This window comes from Solenopsis invicta, chromosome 5, assembly GCF_016802725.1.
Source record: "Solenopsis invicta isolate M01_SB chromosome 5, UNIL_Sinv_3.0, whole genome shotgun sequence".
Classification (NCBI taxonomy): domain Eukaryota; kingdom Metazoa; phylum Arthropoda; class Insecta; order Hymenoptera; family Formicidae; genus Solenopsis; species Solenopsis invicta.
This window is the reverse complement of record NC_052668.1, coordinates 13,809,126-13,826,149: the sequence shown is the minus strand read 5'-3', so window position 1 is coordinate 13,826,149 and position 17,024 is coordinate 13,809,126. Positions and strand designations below refer to the sequence as shown.

Sequence of the window (17,024 nt, the reverse complement as noted above, 5' to 3'; positions counted from 1 at the left end):
AGCAACAAAGTATCGACATTTTATTTTCAATATTAAATAATTTTTGCATTAATATCATTGATATTCTTTAGATAAATATATTTTATTATATTCATGTTATTTCTAACTGCGGACATCATATGTCGCAGCTCTAACCGCGCTCTTACATCGCTGATACAGCTGCTATAGAGTTATCGAGCTATCGGTAGTATAGAGCAAAGAAAAGATAGGAATTATTCACGGAGGAGAAAGGCCGGGACAAACGATTCAGCAAAAATGAATCAATGGTGGGAGGTAAGAAGAACCTGGCAACTATAGCAGAAAGCGCGTATTATCATATAGCAGCGTGACTCCGAGCGGCCGCACGGCTCATCTGAATAAATATCGTATTATAATTAAAGGAATCGTTCGATCCATAAATCAATGAAGTCGGTTTATATATCAGGCCTCACCTATATAATGTGTACCGGTGCAGGGCCCGCTGGGCCCTGCACTCGCCGTGGGGGGTCCCCCTATGCTAATGGCGTCCTCTCACGAAGACTAGAAGAGAGGGAAAGAAAGAAAGAGACGGATAAAGACGCGCTACATCCGCGGTACGTTCGTTCGGCCCTGACCCGAACCTTCATGAAATACAACCCCCTTCGTCCCCTTTCTCTTACCGGCACCGAGCCTCTGATCTTCGCCGACCGCAACTGCTTATCAATTTGTTACCGCGCGCTGTTTGTTAAATCAAATCAAGGGCTCGCACGCCGAGTCAATAAATAAGCCTGCTTAATATGTGCCTCGAAATCTGCAACCCTCGTATCGTGCTAGCCTTCAATATATAACCCAGGTCAAAGCTCGGTCGCAGAGAATCAGATCGCAGTAATTAATAAATATGGAATAAACTCTTTGCAATATTTTTACCAACTGTTAGTTTATTCACAAACGTGAATAAAAATTGTATACGAGTAAAATATTCGTACGCATAATGTCTTAACAGTTTCGACGCGGTTTATGACGATCATTCGGATCATCATCCTCTCTCGTTTCGATATTACTCTCCGGTAACATTATCCTTTCGAATACCACGCTGCGCGTTCCGCTTCTACCGGAGGAAAAAAAAACGATACGTGTCCCCTTTGTCCCCTTTACGTTTATTATGACGACTCTGGACGGAGCGTGGACGTACGGTAGTTTATTTGGGCGGCGATGGGGCCCCGGTTTGCGGGCCCGAACGAATTAACGACGCGGCCGCGATTAACAAAGGGCGATACAAATTAGATTAAATCGCCGTAGGGGGCGGCATCGCGGTAGAGAAAGGCGAATGATGATACTGCTTGATAAATAGACGAACGTCATGCGATGCCTAAACGGAGACTTCGTTCAGCTCCGAAATGGAATGCCAACGCCGACAGAATGCGCCGCATCTGTCGGCTATCTCTCCTCTGCAAAAGAATATTTTTTTTTTTTCCAACGAAGGCGAGCATAATTAACATTATTAATATCAAAAATGCATATTTTGTACAATAATTTACCTGGCATTTCCCCCGTATCTTACTAATAAAGGACAATCGTTGTAGAGGAGAAAAAGGATCCCGTATATCATTCGTCGGCGCTTTTCCCCGCGTCCTTTAATTAGAGACTAAACAATTTTCTATTCGGCAGAGAGCGTCGGGAAATAAATCAATGAACAAAGTTTCGTGTCTGGATGCAGAAGTTCCCTCGAGAAATGAACGAACGTTTGGTCTACCTACCTACCGGTGGCTGCAACCACCCACCTTCTTGCGTCCACATAAATTTCAGACACGCCATTCGGCACTATCATTATGTTTCCTCCGCTGACGAGAAGCGTCGCCGTAATTTTAACAAGTTCGTAGAAGTCTCGCAATTAAGGAAACGCGAGCATCACTTGCTTTCCGGCGCCAGAGCACGGTTTCCTTGTGTGAAGGCCATCTTTTATTTATATATTGCTGTGACTATCCGCGCACGAAACAGAAACCACAAATTATTCTCATAAAAGAAGAGCAGATGATCAAATATAATTGACATAGATACATTATAACAATGTATAATTCTCAGGATTTGACGTGCTGTCTTTAAGTGATACATTACAATCAGATATGCAATTAAAAATACTTATTCCTTGCGGAATAATATTGTTAAAACTATGTCAGAGAAGATTGTTTGCAAATTTGCTCTCTGCGTGGATGCAGTAATTAATATAAACGCAATAACATTTTTTTTCTCGAATTCGAAATATTTGATATTTGTTAACGCGAACAAAAATATAATTACTATAATAAAAATGTAACTTTTTTCATTTCTTATATGAAGAGAAGACATGTTGATTGATTGAAAGATATTTTCATCATAACCTAAAAGAAGGCATCTCGATCTTTCTCACCCCGAATCCGACGTACGTCGCGACGCAAGGTGTTCCTTTGTAAAGAAAGAGCGAGGGACGAGGATGGCGCGTGAGTGCGGAACAAGAAAAGAGAGAAGCGGCGATCGGGCAAGAAGGCGAGGTGGGCAACAGGACGAAGAAAATGAGTACGGAGTAAGGATCCGACGAACACACCCCTCAAAACGTTCGGGCCGGGCCGGTCAGGCGGCCGCGGCCCCAATATTTAATTACAGATAATTACCGGTTATAATGCGCGGCAGATCGGCGGCCTGCCGTTTAATTGATCGGCTTTACGGCCTGATTTGTGTATCTGCCTTCGCGTTCGTGCGATCCGCCGTTAAAGCCGGGGCCGATTTTTAATCCTGCCAGGTTCTGGTCCTGCGTTTCGGTGTGGCGCACACGCCTGCCGAAGAGAATCGCATCCGATCATTATTTAAAGCTGCATTACGCAATCCACCCACCTCGTTGCCAAGCAGCTTTATTGCGCGGTGTCCGGGGTACCGGTATTTGAATTAAGCGGCAAACAAGTAAAAGGAATCGTCCAAGTGAACGCTGTAAGAAAAAAAAAAACTGAAGCCCGTGCGCGCGCTCTGGCACCGTGAGAAACCGCCAACGTGCGGAAAAGTTCGTTACATGTAGCGCGTTGTTTCGCGTAAGTGCAAGTGACCTGCAATTTCACCGTCGGGAATAAATTGAGTTTTCTCGATAATATGAAATCGCGGTACAAATTATCAAGTCGCAATAACACATAATCATTGTATCTGTGAATACCGTCACGTTATTTGATAATTCGATAAGAGAAGTACAAGACACTCTGTAATTTTTATTATCTTTTCTATATATTAACATAGTGTCTAGCGATATCTGGGGCTAGTCAATTCAAGGATAAAAATCCTTGTTTTTCCAGGTCGATTAATTTTCATTACTTAAGTTTCGTTGACAATATGTTTTGTATTCAAGTTAAAATTCTATATGATGAATAAAATTTTAAGAAACGCAAACAAATTTGAAGCAATATTATTGTTTTATAAAAATATCAAACAAATATTTAATATTAATTAGAAATATTAATTAGAAATTATAAACGCTTCCCTTTTCCTTGGAAAAATTAATATTCTAAAGTATAATTATTATACGAATGCAAATTACAAATACATTGATACGAAGAAGGACGTTGTCTCAGAGGTACATTGAGAATCTCTGCCTCAATAAATAGCCGGCAGGTCGGTAAATGTTGTGCACCTCCGCGCGCGGAGGTGGAGCGATATCCTTCTGCGGAAGAAGAGAACGCCGGCAGGAGGAAGACGAGGTGGTCCCGCGTACGGAAAGAGATGCCGCGGTATCCCGGCTCAATCCTCTATCGCGTTATTATCGCATTATATTGAGACGTGGGCCTCGAAATGTCAGGGCCCTGCCTCTCCCCGCCATCGGATCGCTGCTAGTCCCGTACAGACACGCGGAACACGCGTAAAAATCTCGCCGGTAATGCACGGAAAGTTCGGGGCACGGTCGGCTCCCTTTGCCGAGGTCGGAGCATGCAGATCCGACACGAAATATCATTAATAGTCGTTTGCCGGATGACCGAACCCGGTAATCGACCGTTCTGCGGTTCGGGATCGGATCGCCCGAAAACCGCAACACGCCAGCGATGCCGCGGCATCGGCGGCGGCGGCGACCGATGCCGCGCCGACCAAGCACTTTAAAGCCCCGTTCGCGTCGTAATTTATGTTCATAAACTCCACCTCACTAAGTGCGAATAGTATAGCGCGGCGAGCATCGCTCACAATGAGTATTGCTCATCACGTTGGCGAAACAACGCCTCCTTAAACTAATTTTTTTACACATCCACGTCGGATGTACTAGATATATGGGATACGTCTAGATACGCAAGATCTTGCCTTTGCATATCGCGAGGTAAATCGATTAATATGAATTCGAGCGAATTATTTGCGCTTAGTCGCGGAAAGACGCGTCGTTTGCCATATCGTATGATTGTGGCAAAAACATCGCAGCCGGGGGAAAAAACGAACAAGACACATCGTAGTAGAAAGAAACGTGCGAGAGAGATGCTAAAGGGCGATAAGAAGCGGCGAGGAAGGAGGTCGCGTAGAAGCTCGGCGGGGGAATCAGTTAAGGGCCCATTCTCGGCTCGGCGGTGGAGCGACGAACTTTTTGTCGCGGATTTAATAAGGCGTCGGGTGTGACGATCACGTAAAAAGAAAGAGATCAAGCGGAGGGTTGCAAGAGCGCGCGGAGAGGAGCCGGAGAGAAAGAGAGAGAGAGAGAAAGAGCGAGAGATCTCGTCCACGAGCGCGGGCCCTACGAGTGTTCTCACGTGAGAGGAGAGGGCCTCGCCGCCGCCACCACCGAGCCGCGCGTTCGCTTTTTTACGGCACTTCCAGCAAGTCGTAAATACGGTCATCCGGCGCAATAACGCGGCAAAACACAGCGAGCGCGAACGCCGCGAGACTTTCCGATGCAAGTCCACTGGGCGCATTGAAGGGCCCTGTAACGACCTTACGCGTCGCGGTACAGCGGGCTCGCGGGCACCCTTTTCGATTTCCCTTCCACTTTTCGCGCCTCGCACGGAACTCGCTCGCACCTCTTCTTGGGTCCACCTGGTCCCACAAAGAGAGAGAAGCTCGGACCGGAAGCTAATCCTACGCACAATGTCCACCGTGTTGCGACTCGGCGCGTGAAGTTGCCTCCAGTGTCGGTGTCATTGTTCGCTTGATTGCTTCTGGGCAGCTCTACGACTCTCGCTTGTGCGACTTCGCCTTTTATCGGGCCGCGATTAGACTCGCCGCGCACGAGAGCTATAGGCAAGAGTAATTCTCTTGTTATTCGCTTTCGATGCACCTGCACCATTTCCAAAAAAAAAAAAAAAAAATGTAAAAGGGTACAAAAGAAAATTCGAATGCAAAATGATGAAGCTTTTAAATTGCGAAACATAATATCGTAAAACGTGAGACCATCGGAAATGTGTAATGTTTCAAATGCATTCCCCCTGCAGGGGAAAGAAATTTCTGCATATGCTCATGACTACGCAAATAACGTAATGCGTAAGTCAGAGCGTGAATTTATACAGTCGACGTAGTTTTAAAGTACTCGAGGCGCGCGAAGTCCCGTCGACACGACGAACAATTTCAGCCGGTGCGCTAATAGAAGTCGAATTACGATAATAAAGTGTCCTAGCGAGGCGAAGTGGCGTCCATTAGTTACGTTGGGGGGATCTTCGAGAAGAAACGAACCTGCTCCAGATCCGTTGGGAATCGGAACGCGCTCGTCTTTGCAGCGTCATCGCTCGCGGCTCCACCACGATACAAAGAGACAACGCCAACGCCGACGCCGCCGCCGCCGCCGACGCGAGGGGCGACGACGACCCGAAAAAGTGGCTATGCTAAATAATAGTGCTTCCGTCGGGCCGTCGTCCGTTTGCCACATAGTTCATTCATGAATCCGAATGCGGTATGCCTTCGGAGCGGCGAGACTCTCGCGATACAGCCATGTCAAACGCGATTGGGAATCGAATAAAGAATAATGGATCTGGATGAAGAATTCTTCCACATAGTCACGCACTAGATCGATTTGGGGCAAAAAAAAACAAATTTATTCGGTAATCATTATTTTTTAACGTATCATCTTATTGACGAGTGAGATTGTTAACAATTGTAAAGATAACGAAGGGAGCATAAAGTGCTTTAAATCTTGTAGTAATCTGTGCGTTAAAGAATGACTATCTAAATTAAATATTAGGCGCTCTTAGCACATCGCGAGATTCAGTTGAAACTCCAATTTCCTCGCACTCGAGGAAGATATGTACGTAATGTCGTGCAATCCCGAATCGATCGAACGAACTAAAATTTTACCCTCACTTCCGAGCAGTCAATTTTGCGCGATAAAGCTTCTTCCATCGAACTGCGCGCTAGTTCACGGATAAAACGGCGGTGCCGTTCCATCGACAATATTCGAAGGAAGAAAAGCGTCTTTCCTCTGTTCGTCTAGCTCGCTATATAGTCACACTTTCCTTATCCTGCTCGCTCCCTCTTTCTTTCTAGCGGAAAGCGGGAAAATAACTGGTGGCAGAAGCATACATCTACGTTCTCTCGGACCCGTTTCCAGGAAGTGCAGCAATCTAAGAATTTGCGTAGGACATGGGCAATTATTACGGTGGGAACTAATGCGGCTGTCGAATCATCTCTCTTTCTCTTTCTCTCTCCTGTCCTTTCTGTCTTTTTTTCAGAAGGGACGTGGGTACCGTCTGGATTCTTTAATGGGGCCGGAGGATTGCCTGAACGGCGCCACCGTTTTCGCGGCAAAGTGACGGCAGACCCAACATCGTCCGCAGGTGTTGGACGCTGCCCATGAACTACGTCACGATGCATTTTCTGACGTGAGGTGACGAAGGTGAATGGACATCTCGCTCGCCCGAAAGATGGGTCGGATAAGACGGACGGCGACGCCGTTTCTCATATTCGCTCGTTAACAGATTCCGGAAACTCTCGCATTCCTCCGCTGCTATTCGAGATATGGAATAACGCGCTACGCGTGTATGTGTGTGTGCGCGCCTGACTGCGGTCGCGTATGCAAATTTGCACGGACAGATAAGAGGGGATAATTACGAGGAAATTATGAGCGAGGCCGTTTTGAAACACGTTACCGTGCAGTTTCCAACTTCTCCGCGAATGTAAAACGCAGGCAAAATTTTATTTCTTAACTTGTGTTGTCAAGATAAACTACATTATATTTGTTAAATCTATCTACGTCGGTCATGGAGATGAGTAATTTGCGATGAATCTCAACAATCCCTAAACGGGGCAGAATCTTGACCGTACGTCACCTTCCCGTTGAGCCTTCTTGACCATTTTAGAGAATGGTAAAAGGATGCGCGAGGGTCGCTGAGACGAGTGGCAACATTTTCTTGCACACCCATCGAACGAGTTCGAGATAGGCCGGTGGCTGATGTGTTCGCGAGGGAAAGAAAGAATCTCGTAACGGGATAAACGGGCGATCGAGCATCATCGTAGTACCGTCACATTCCGATACGTAACGGCGAAAAGAGCGTACATCGTGTACTGGACAACCTGAGGGAGCGAATACACTCTGAATAGGCAACGACGGTTGGTTATATAAAATTTCTTGGAAACGCGCTCGAGAGGCGTGCATACTGTTTTTGAGAAGATCGAGCGGAGACGCGCGAGAGAGCGGCTCTACCAGTACTGTTGTGCGTGGAATTACTGCGTTCGCGGAAGAAATTTCTTTGATCGCGCTTGGGAGAACCGTAACAGATGCCCTTGCGTAGAGGATCCGCTCGTTCGACCCGCGCGCTCTTTGCAAATTAGATCGGGCTCACGATTACGTGGGACTTCCATGTTCCATATTGGTTTTCCGATGCGTCAAAACTCTCGTGTAACGCAACGTTAATCTTTATGCGGACAGGTTCTTTCCGAGGATAACAGTAGAGCCACAGGTTGAGAATCCGCACGGAGCATCGAATCTCCTGTTTGGATTCCAATTATTCAGCGGCGTGTGTCCCGAAACTCTCAATTCTTCGTGAATCTTGACCCCGGACCTTTCTTTCCTTCCCTTCCCCTTCCCCTTCTGTCCCATCTGTCCGGCGTTCTCTTCACTGGGTTCTGCATAGATAATGAACCACGAAAAAGGAAGGCAACCGCACGACTCGCTGTCGTCGCAGACGAATCGACGAATCAAAAAACTTCACCTTCTACCTCCACCGACGTTCGCCAACGCCATTTCCTGTTCGCGGAGAGTACCTGCCCATAATCATTATTATTCGCAGCCAAATAGCCGGTGGCTCTCTTTCTCTCTCGCGCCATTGATTAATCTTCTTATCTCGGGAATATCGAGGCGCTTAATATCGCGGTTAATCTTTGATATAGCAGTATGCTTATAAAATTATTTCGTGATAACAAATTTCAATATTTATAATATGAAGATAAAATGAAGATAAACAAGCGTGATAGTAGCATTTTTACGCTATCTTTACGTTATTTAATATTCCATTTAAAAAATAATTGCAATTTACATATCTATTATTATTAAGAAGAGATTATATAAATATTTCCGCTTATCATTTATGCAAAGTACTCGGCAAAGTGATTTCGGCATTCCTGTAAGGTGCACATAACCATAACTTCTTCTAATTTCAAAGAAGAACGACAGAGGATAAAGCGATGAGAATGATAGTAATGTACACTGAATGCAAAGTACCGGCGAGATCGCAATTCGTAGAGCTGCTGCTCCGTCACCTTCGCAGGTAGTTGGTAGACGAAAGCGTCGAGAGGAAAGGACTTGGATACCGCCAAGAAGAAAAGAGACGGGAGAATAGGGAGGAGGAAGGAAAGAGAAAGGCATACGCCGTCAGGTAGGAAGAAGAGAGTAAAGAGACGTGGAAGTGGCAGGGCGAAGAAGAGGAGAGTAAAGGCCCCGGGCGAGGTCACCCACCGCCCCCGCCCCCTCACTCCCCCATACACCCTGATTATCCGCCGCCGGGGGCGGGACGCTCTGTAATGAGCATCGAAGAGGTGCTCAACCTCTGACTGTTTCGTAAATTTTCCTAACGTCCAAGCAATATAAAAATCTTTCGATATCTTTCTCCGACGCGAAATCTTAGTTTTATCTCGTTCGTTTTGTTCAATGGTGTTAAAATCTACCGCATGCATATGTGAATAAAATAATAACAATACAAATAAAAGTATACGTTAAAAATATGTAAAAAAAATTAATAAGAGTACTTAATCACATAGCATTCAAAATATCGTTTATAATTTTCTTAGTATTCCCAAGTATAAAGCAATTGCGAGATAAATAATGAAGCTCATTGTACAACTTAATCTATTTACAAATAATCTATTTTGTGTTTTAAAATATTCATCTTAAATGACTAATTTTTTTTTGTACGTAACATAAGCTTTTAATAAAAGCTATTATTGTACACGTGTTGTAAATGTGTAAATGTACGGCTCGAGTTAATCGAGGACCGGTGGTTGATTTGAGACATAAAACTACATCTCGCAGGCGAAGATTAGGGTAAAGCAGGAAGCGGCAGGAAGGTGACGGGATGGTAAACGTTTGAATGGCGGAGCACGGCGTCGTCGGCTGTCTACGAAGACACCCGGATGATCGAGCGATGTTATTTTAAGTTTTCCGTGGGGGCTCTCGGCTTCTCTCCCGTCTTGCCCTAATCGGCTGTCAGCCACCCCCATAGCGTGGGGACGGCGGACTCTACCCCCGCAACATTTAATACATACGCGCGCGTAACACACGCGCGCAATTTCACCGATCGGGAGAGCAGCCGCCTGACACGACCCCCCACGGACAAGATTCGCCCTTTTTTTTTCTCCTACATCGAGATTCGCGCCCGAGGATTCATGCCCCTTGAGGGGTCAGATTCAAAACGCTTTACACTCTCATAACCGGAACCTGTTGATTCTCGACAACCCCCGAAAATCTCAACTACCTCGACTACTCGCCGAAACAAGAATTCTTCGGCATCTGCTCGCATCTAAAAATACTCTGGTGTGAATAATTTTTAACTTTAAATAAAGACGGGATTTATTTGCGATTTATTAGAAAAACAGATTGCGAATGGAAGGGATGATACAGAAGAAGTCATTTTGTTATCATGGAATATTCTCTCTGTCTACCAAGATATGAACGACTCAACAGTCCTAAGGGCATTCCACCACCATTAGCAACGCAACACCTAGTCAACTACCGCAACTCTGTGTTCTCAAACGTACGATAGACCGTGAAGATGGAGTCGCTTCAGGAAAGTTAGAATGCCCTCGCAAGGCTGCGCGGTTCGTTTGATGGCCTCCTCTTCCTCCGTCCTGGACCGTCCACGTGTTTCCACTGGATGACCGTTTACACCATCAGGTTTGGTGGCACATATTATATACCGGAGGAAGAAAACAGAAGAAGAGAAGGCTGAGGGATGAAGACGGACGAAGCCGAAGGCAGAGACACAGCGGGAAAGAGAGCAAGGGAACGAGAAGGAGGAAGAGAGAAAGATAGACCGTTGCTTTCTTGGGCTCCAGCGTGCTTATTGCGTGATATTAGCCACGGTGGCTGCCGCCACTGCTGGGATAATCATAATCTCGAAAGGGGGACAAAACACAGGCCCCGAATCGCATAACGCTGAATTTTACGACTTCTGGCATAGAGGAGACACGACCGGATGCAACGCGGCTTTTTATGCTCTCCTAACAGCCCCCGACTTGATATCATGCCCAGAGATGGACGGCTTTTCGAAACGTCTCTCCGACCGTCGTTGGATTCGCTTGTCGGATCCGCCGTCATTGAACTCGAATACGAAAGTACGGAGGAAGGTACTAAGAAAGAGAGAAACACGAAGCCAGTTTTACAGAGCCGAGAATCAAACTTGCAAAAAAAAACTATTATAAAAAAATAGTTTATAATGGAAAACTTACTCTACTAGGCATTTAAATGTGTAAGAGATTGGTCAAATAATTTCTTCACTATTTCTGTGGAAATACGGATGTGTAACTCGTTACAATCGAGTACAGTTGGGCCGCTTTTTATGTGAGGCTGGGTCTGGTGTATCTGCAATATAAAACTAGTCGACCGCCGACACTTTCCGCTTGAAGTAATTATTCCGAGAATTCGATCTAATTTACGCGTTTGCATAGGCTCACGATCGAGCCGGTGCGCGCTGTAAAAAAGGTGGAAGGAGAGGAAGAGAGACAGAGAGCGAGAGAGAAAGAGAGAGAGAGAGAGAGAACGGGCACCCAGCGGCGTTACATCGCGTTTCGCAATGCCGTATGAAATCAACGGCGAATGAGGCACTGAATGGAAGCGAATTGCGCGAGTCGAGACGGCGAGTCGAGTCAACGCGTTTCGAAGCGCACAGACTGCGTAATAGGGAGGATATTTTTTTCACGGAAGATACTGAATAGAAGGTTCCGCGACGATTTTTACAGTGGCGTAAGTACGGTCTTGTAATCTCTGGGAAATTGAGATCGTGAGTCACTCACCGTAAGGTCGCTCCGCAACGGGTTCGCACGAATCTGCAACAGAAAGCATTCGCATACGATTAGCCATAGGCTCCGCGACCGTTAAGTGGAGCGATTAATTATTCGTATTTGGTATTAGCTGGCCTTTTGGGTCTCTCAGGCACCCGCTGCGATCAAGATAGAACATCGCGTAGTATGTATTTCCATAGGGAGAATCTCACGATTATTAATTACGTTTTGATAAATGATAATGTAAGACGAGATAAAATCAGATGCAAAAAAAACTTGGAAAAAATTCTGAAATTACTCGGTGTGAAAAATATTCATAGCAACGTTATCTTATCTCATTTTACGGTAGTAATATTTATGACAGATGCAAATTCAATATGATCCATCGCGTGATATTGTGTGACATACGCGGAAAACTTATATCGTGAGATTTCCAATTATCAGAATTTCGAATAATTATCCATTACCGCCGGCAGAGTAATAACTCTATTTCTATCTCATATTTCAAAGGAATTGTTCAGTCAACAAGGCTGAATGCACGTATGTATCGGGAGCCTCTCGAGAGTGAATTCACATCGAAGGAAACAATATGTATTAAATTACACGCGTCACGTCGCATAGAGGAAGCCTCGGCGGATAATTTTGCAGTTGATTTTTAATTCTCATCCGCTCAATGACACAGGTTAGCGCTATACGCACATCGACACGCTCGTTCATCCATGACGATTGCAACGCGAGCGTGATTCATACTCGATATAATCGACGCAATCTCGGCGCAATCGCGACGGCGGATCTATTCAAGCGCGCCGGCTGCCTTTTTTCTCCCCGCTCGTAATTTGCATACGCTCAGAGAAAATTCCCGCGATAATTTATCCAGCCCGCGAATCCCCACCGCGCCGGTAAGCCGATCGCCGTAAGTGATTACTAACTGGCCGCGAGAATCGCCTGTAATTCGCGCTGTAATGGGGGGAACTTACGTAATGCCGGAGATCCTCACGCGCATTGCCCGCTAATGCGCCAAGCTGGCTAATAGCGTCGTCGCGTCTTGGGGCCCGGGATCGGACGGACTGGAGGCCCGGAGGCACGCGTCGCGCGCACAGTCAGTGCGTAAAAGCGAGGAAGTTTTAAATGGTACCTCGTCGGCCGGGCACCTGCTAAAGCCGAGGGATCGGGCTCGGCGGGAGCCGGTAAATGTCTCACTCAAGGCGCTCGTACGCGGCTCTAATGGAAGCCGCTAGGTAGGTAGGTCATCGGCTGTCATGAACGCACGCCCGACTCCAATAGTTTCCTCGACGGCGCGGAGCGTGTTAATAGTCTCATTAGATATCGCGTCGCAATGGCGCACGTATCGCAATCGGGGATCAAATTCCCCTCTCGCCCTCGCCCGGCTCTCATAATTATTCTGTAAACTCAATGGATCTGAATAATGTTTATCTTAATCCCCAAAAATATGTACGAACAAATCTGTCTAGTTATCACCGAGTAAATAATGTGTATCGGGTATGCTAACTTTATCACCATTGAATATATTTGATAACAAAATCGTAAGCACATGACCAATTTCCGATCGAAGTAAAGCGTAAAGTAGATGGATGAAGCGTGAAATGAGACGACATATTTGCGTAATTATGTCATAACAGTTCTTCTAACGTCGTTCTTCACATAGGATATACTAGCATTATCTTTTTTCTCTCAATTATGACATCGACTTCTATAGTCATTAGCCTCGGCATTAGCGCCAATGGGACACGGTCTTCCCAGGCTGTCAACCACTCAAGCATTGACCGTATCAAATGTTGCTTAAGTTTGTTAATTAACTCCTCGACACTACATACTAAATTCGTGTGACCATACTAGTTATCATTTACACAAATAGGATTTCTTCATACGCATAATTTTACATGTTCTAAATATAAAAATTATTTTTTATATTATTAAATCCATCTTATTAATTACACAAAAATTACATTTGGAATGTTTTTGTCGTAGCTTTTCCATGGCTTTAATTACGAGAAAAATTGCACTAGATTCAGAGTCAGCAGGAGAACTAAGAGTACTTGAGATCCAGTGGAGGGAGAACTTGAAAGTGCGTCGTCGCTATTACCATTTATACCAATAGACATTCTTGATGATTATGTACAATGCAATATTCTATTTATACGAGCACGCTTATTTTCTAAAATAAGATGCGCTCGATTTATCTCATTTGCATCGGCCACGCACATTTCTCATTCAGATAAGCGGCCAACAAAAATTCCAATAAAGCATCTCTTGTGACGGACTTCCAAGAATCTCGTCGTCAATATTAGAGTCAGCTAAGCAATGCCACGGCATTGAACGTGTTAGGTTTCATTAGTTACCATATATACGCACGCCTCAACAATGTGCACATCTCCGACGACACCCGGTCGCGATCGAACGCGCAGATTACATTCGACGGGACGAAACGTCCTGCATCTGGAATTCCGTAGAACCTGTCGAGACCACGCAACGTTGATATCGTGGGTGAAAGAAAAAAAAAGAAGACACCCGCACCCGTCCGTTTATCCATCGCTAATCGACGATCACGGCATCGTATTCTAATATTTTCCGTGAAGCGTTGCGCGCCATCACGAATTCTGATTGAGTTGCGACCGGTGCCGGGGCCGGGGCCGGGGCCGTGGCCGGGTGCCGGTGCGTGTATCGGGCTTCGAAGGTGCCAACGGGGTCGGGAACGATGGTCGATAAATATTAAACGACTTTCCACCTGTCGCGTCGTCATCGTCGCGCTGGAGGGACGGGGGAAGCACTTCCGAGAGGGAGATAACTGAATGTTAATTAGCGAGGCGTGACAAGTGTTAAGTAATCCATCCATCTACCTATACGTCGAGAGGGAGGAGCCTGCCTAACGTTCAGTAATTAACGCGACACTTGGGGCCCAGCCACGCATCATCAGCGAAACGCGAGGCTCGTTCTTGCGAGCGGGCGCGCGCAATTAACCGGCGATTTAACAGCTGACTTCGAGCAAATGAAAGACGAACCAAGTGTTAAAACGAACTTGTTGCGCTTTAAATATTGTCGCGTCCGCCGCTGCTTCCACGCACACTCCTCTCCCACTCGATAATCGTCCTCGAAAGAGACTCGCATACTCGTAGAGCTAGGAACTTTATTGCAACTATTACAAATGCAATTCAACGCACGACAAATCTGTCAGATGTAAGCCACCGCAAATCATCGACAACAACTCGTTGCTTTTCCGTTCCTTTTGATCTCTCGCCGATCAAAATCAGACGCGCTCCAAACTTAAGGTCCTACCTACAGCAAGAGATTACGTAATCCGTGATTGTGAAACTATACTGACAGAAATACTCACGCGTCCTCTTCACACAATCATTATGACCGTCAATGTCCCTAACGCACAGTCGATACTAAAGCTCGAGAATTAAAAAATTTGGATCACCATCAATTCTATATTAGTTTATTAATGTGAACCACGCACGATCAATAGTATTGTCGGTATTTGTTGATACTATCAGTATTAAATATTATCGTACAGCTCGATTCTATATAATCATACGCGACGATTCGCTAATAAATTATAAATTATTCTACGTTTTGACATATAAAATAGTTTTGATATTTTAATGCATCAACAAAAAATCTGTAACAAAAGAGAGAAGTCATTAATATTCAACACACGTACGCTAAAAAGGAATCGCTCACCTGCAAACGACCCGATTTCCATTACCAGATAACCATCTTTTTCTCTATTTCAGCAACACTAATAGCTTCAGTATTATTGATATAAGCATTTAGTAACATTTATGTATCATTAACGATCAAGTTTCTTTAAATGTTTTCATTTAATTAATATTTACTTTCGTATTGTTTAATGCGTTGGTGTTTACAAAGAAATTTGGCACGTATTTTACTTTCTTTTCATTCTTTTATAAAATAAAAAGAATGAATGATATTAGCTGTACGAAGATACGTCAATTAAATGTTATAAAAATATTTGATAATATTAAATGTATAGTAATCAATATCTGTAAATGTTTGATCAGACAAGGGCAAATAAATTTGTCATATTTATAGAAGTATTAATTTCGGTGATAATTTTTCAAACCATAAGAAACCAGAAATTTCTGGTGCGAGAAATCGACGAATATATATAAATATATATGAATATAAAACTAACCGCGCTGGACTCTCATTAGCCTTATATTACTCTGATTTTCAATAAATGTCGAAAGTCGTTTACTTAAGTATAATTGTATTCCTATATAAATATCTATGTATTTCCAGTCAATTAAATTATTATAATAATAATATAAATAATTCCCATCTCTAAAGAATTCTTCTTTGTATTTAAAAATAATTCTTATAAGCTAATTTAAGAAAAATTTAACGAACGGTCTGATTAAATTTGCGCACGTTGTATTCGTGCGAAGTATCCGTTCGCATATAAATGTCATAATACGAACTCTCGGCTTCCTCCATAATGAAATCGGTCGCCGTGACGCCGTCGACTTGTATTAATTAGAATGCTGGATTCGATGCCCGCCACAGATAAACGAGCGGTGCAACGTTACAATGTTACCAAACAATGCCGCCGTTGGCCCGGTATCTCGACGTCGCGGTACAGCGACGGCGATATCTGCATTAAAGGAACATTTACATCTCGGAGAACCGGGTCGAAGTCCGGGTCCGCATTCGCGACCGGTCAAATCGCCGAATCATAGTCGAGCCGATCCTCGCTTGTCGATTAGACGTATCAGTGTAATTAACAACAAACAATGGCCGCGAGAGGCACACGGGCTCGATATCGTGTATAAATCGATTATCCTCTCCGGTCAGGCCCCGGAGATATGCGCCGGGCCTGGCTGTTAATCATCACCGCGGGTGCGTTTGTACCACCGACGTTCGTCCTTTTTTTTCCGTTCTCATCGTGAGAGAGAAAGACCAATAGTCTGAACGTACGTATGTACGTAGCCCTGAGGACTCTTCCGTTAACTACCTCCGTAACACGTCATTCGCTTCCCCCCGCCTGCGCACGAAATAGCAGAAACAACGTAACAATCTCGTTTGCCCGATGCGAATTCCACTTCTCATGGCGACGTATCGTGCGACCATCTATCGATTAACCGATTACTTGCACTATTCGACGGGTGGCGAGTTAAAACAAGACGTGTCTCATACCTCGAAACACGCGGGTCCGCTATACAAATACGTATATGGCATTCGAAAGTACTTTAATAATTATTTGATTTGTATGGCTAAGCGTGTCAGTACTTTTACTCGTACATATTTTTCTCGTTTTTTATTATTAATAATATAAAAATGTTTAGCCCTCTGTATGAATGCAAAATTTGAAAACTTTACAAATAATAAAATTTAGATAATTTATGTTACATTATAAATAAAAGAGAAATATTCAAATAAATAAATGTAATAATGTAATGCAAATAAAGAAAGGCATTACCGTATCATATTTAATGTTATAATGAATTCATATGTTTCTCGCTAAACTAGGTCATGAAATACGTGAGAAGCCTAAATTCGGTACCGTTAAAGAAACAGAGAAATAGCTACGCTGAATATCAATACGCGCGAAATATTCATCATCGCACACTTGCGTATGCCACGAGATGCTCCCGCGTGTGATAGAGATAGAG

At 44.4% G+C, this 17,024-nt stretch overlaps 1 protein-coding gene across 1 annotated transcript in view; it reads right to left on the bottom strand.

Moving 5' to 3' along the window:
- The window catches only part of LOC105202347 (POU domain protein 2), a 136,207-nt gene that overhangs the window by 97,756 nt on the left and 21,427 nt on the right, over positions 1-17,024 (bottom strand). Inside the window, 1 exon segment of the mRNA XM_026132637.2 lies at positions 11,383-11,415. Coding sequence (XP_025988422.2) covers positions 11,383-11,415 — 33 coding nt within the window.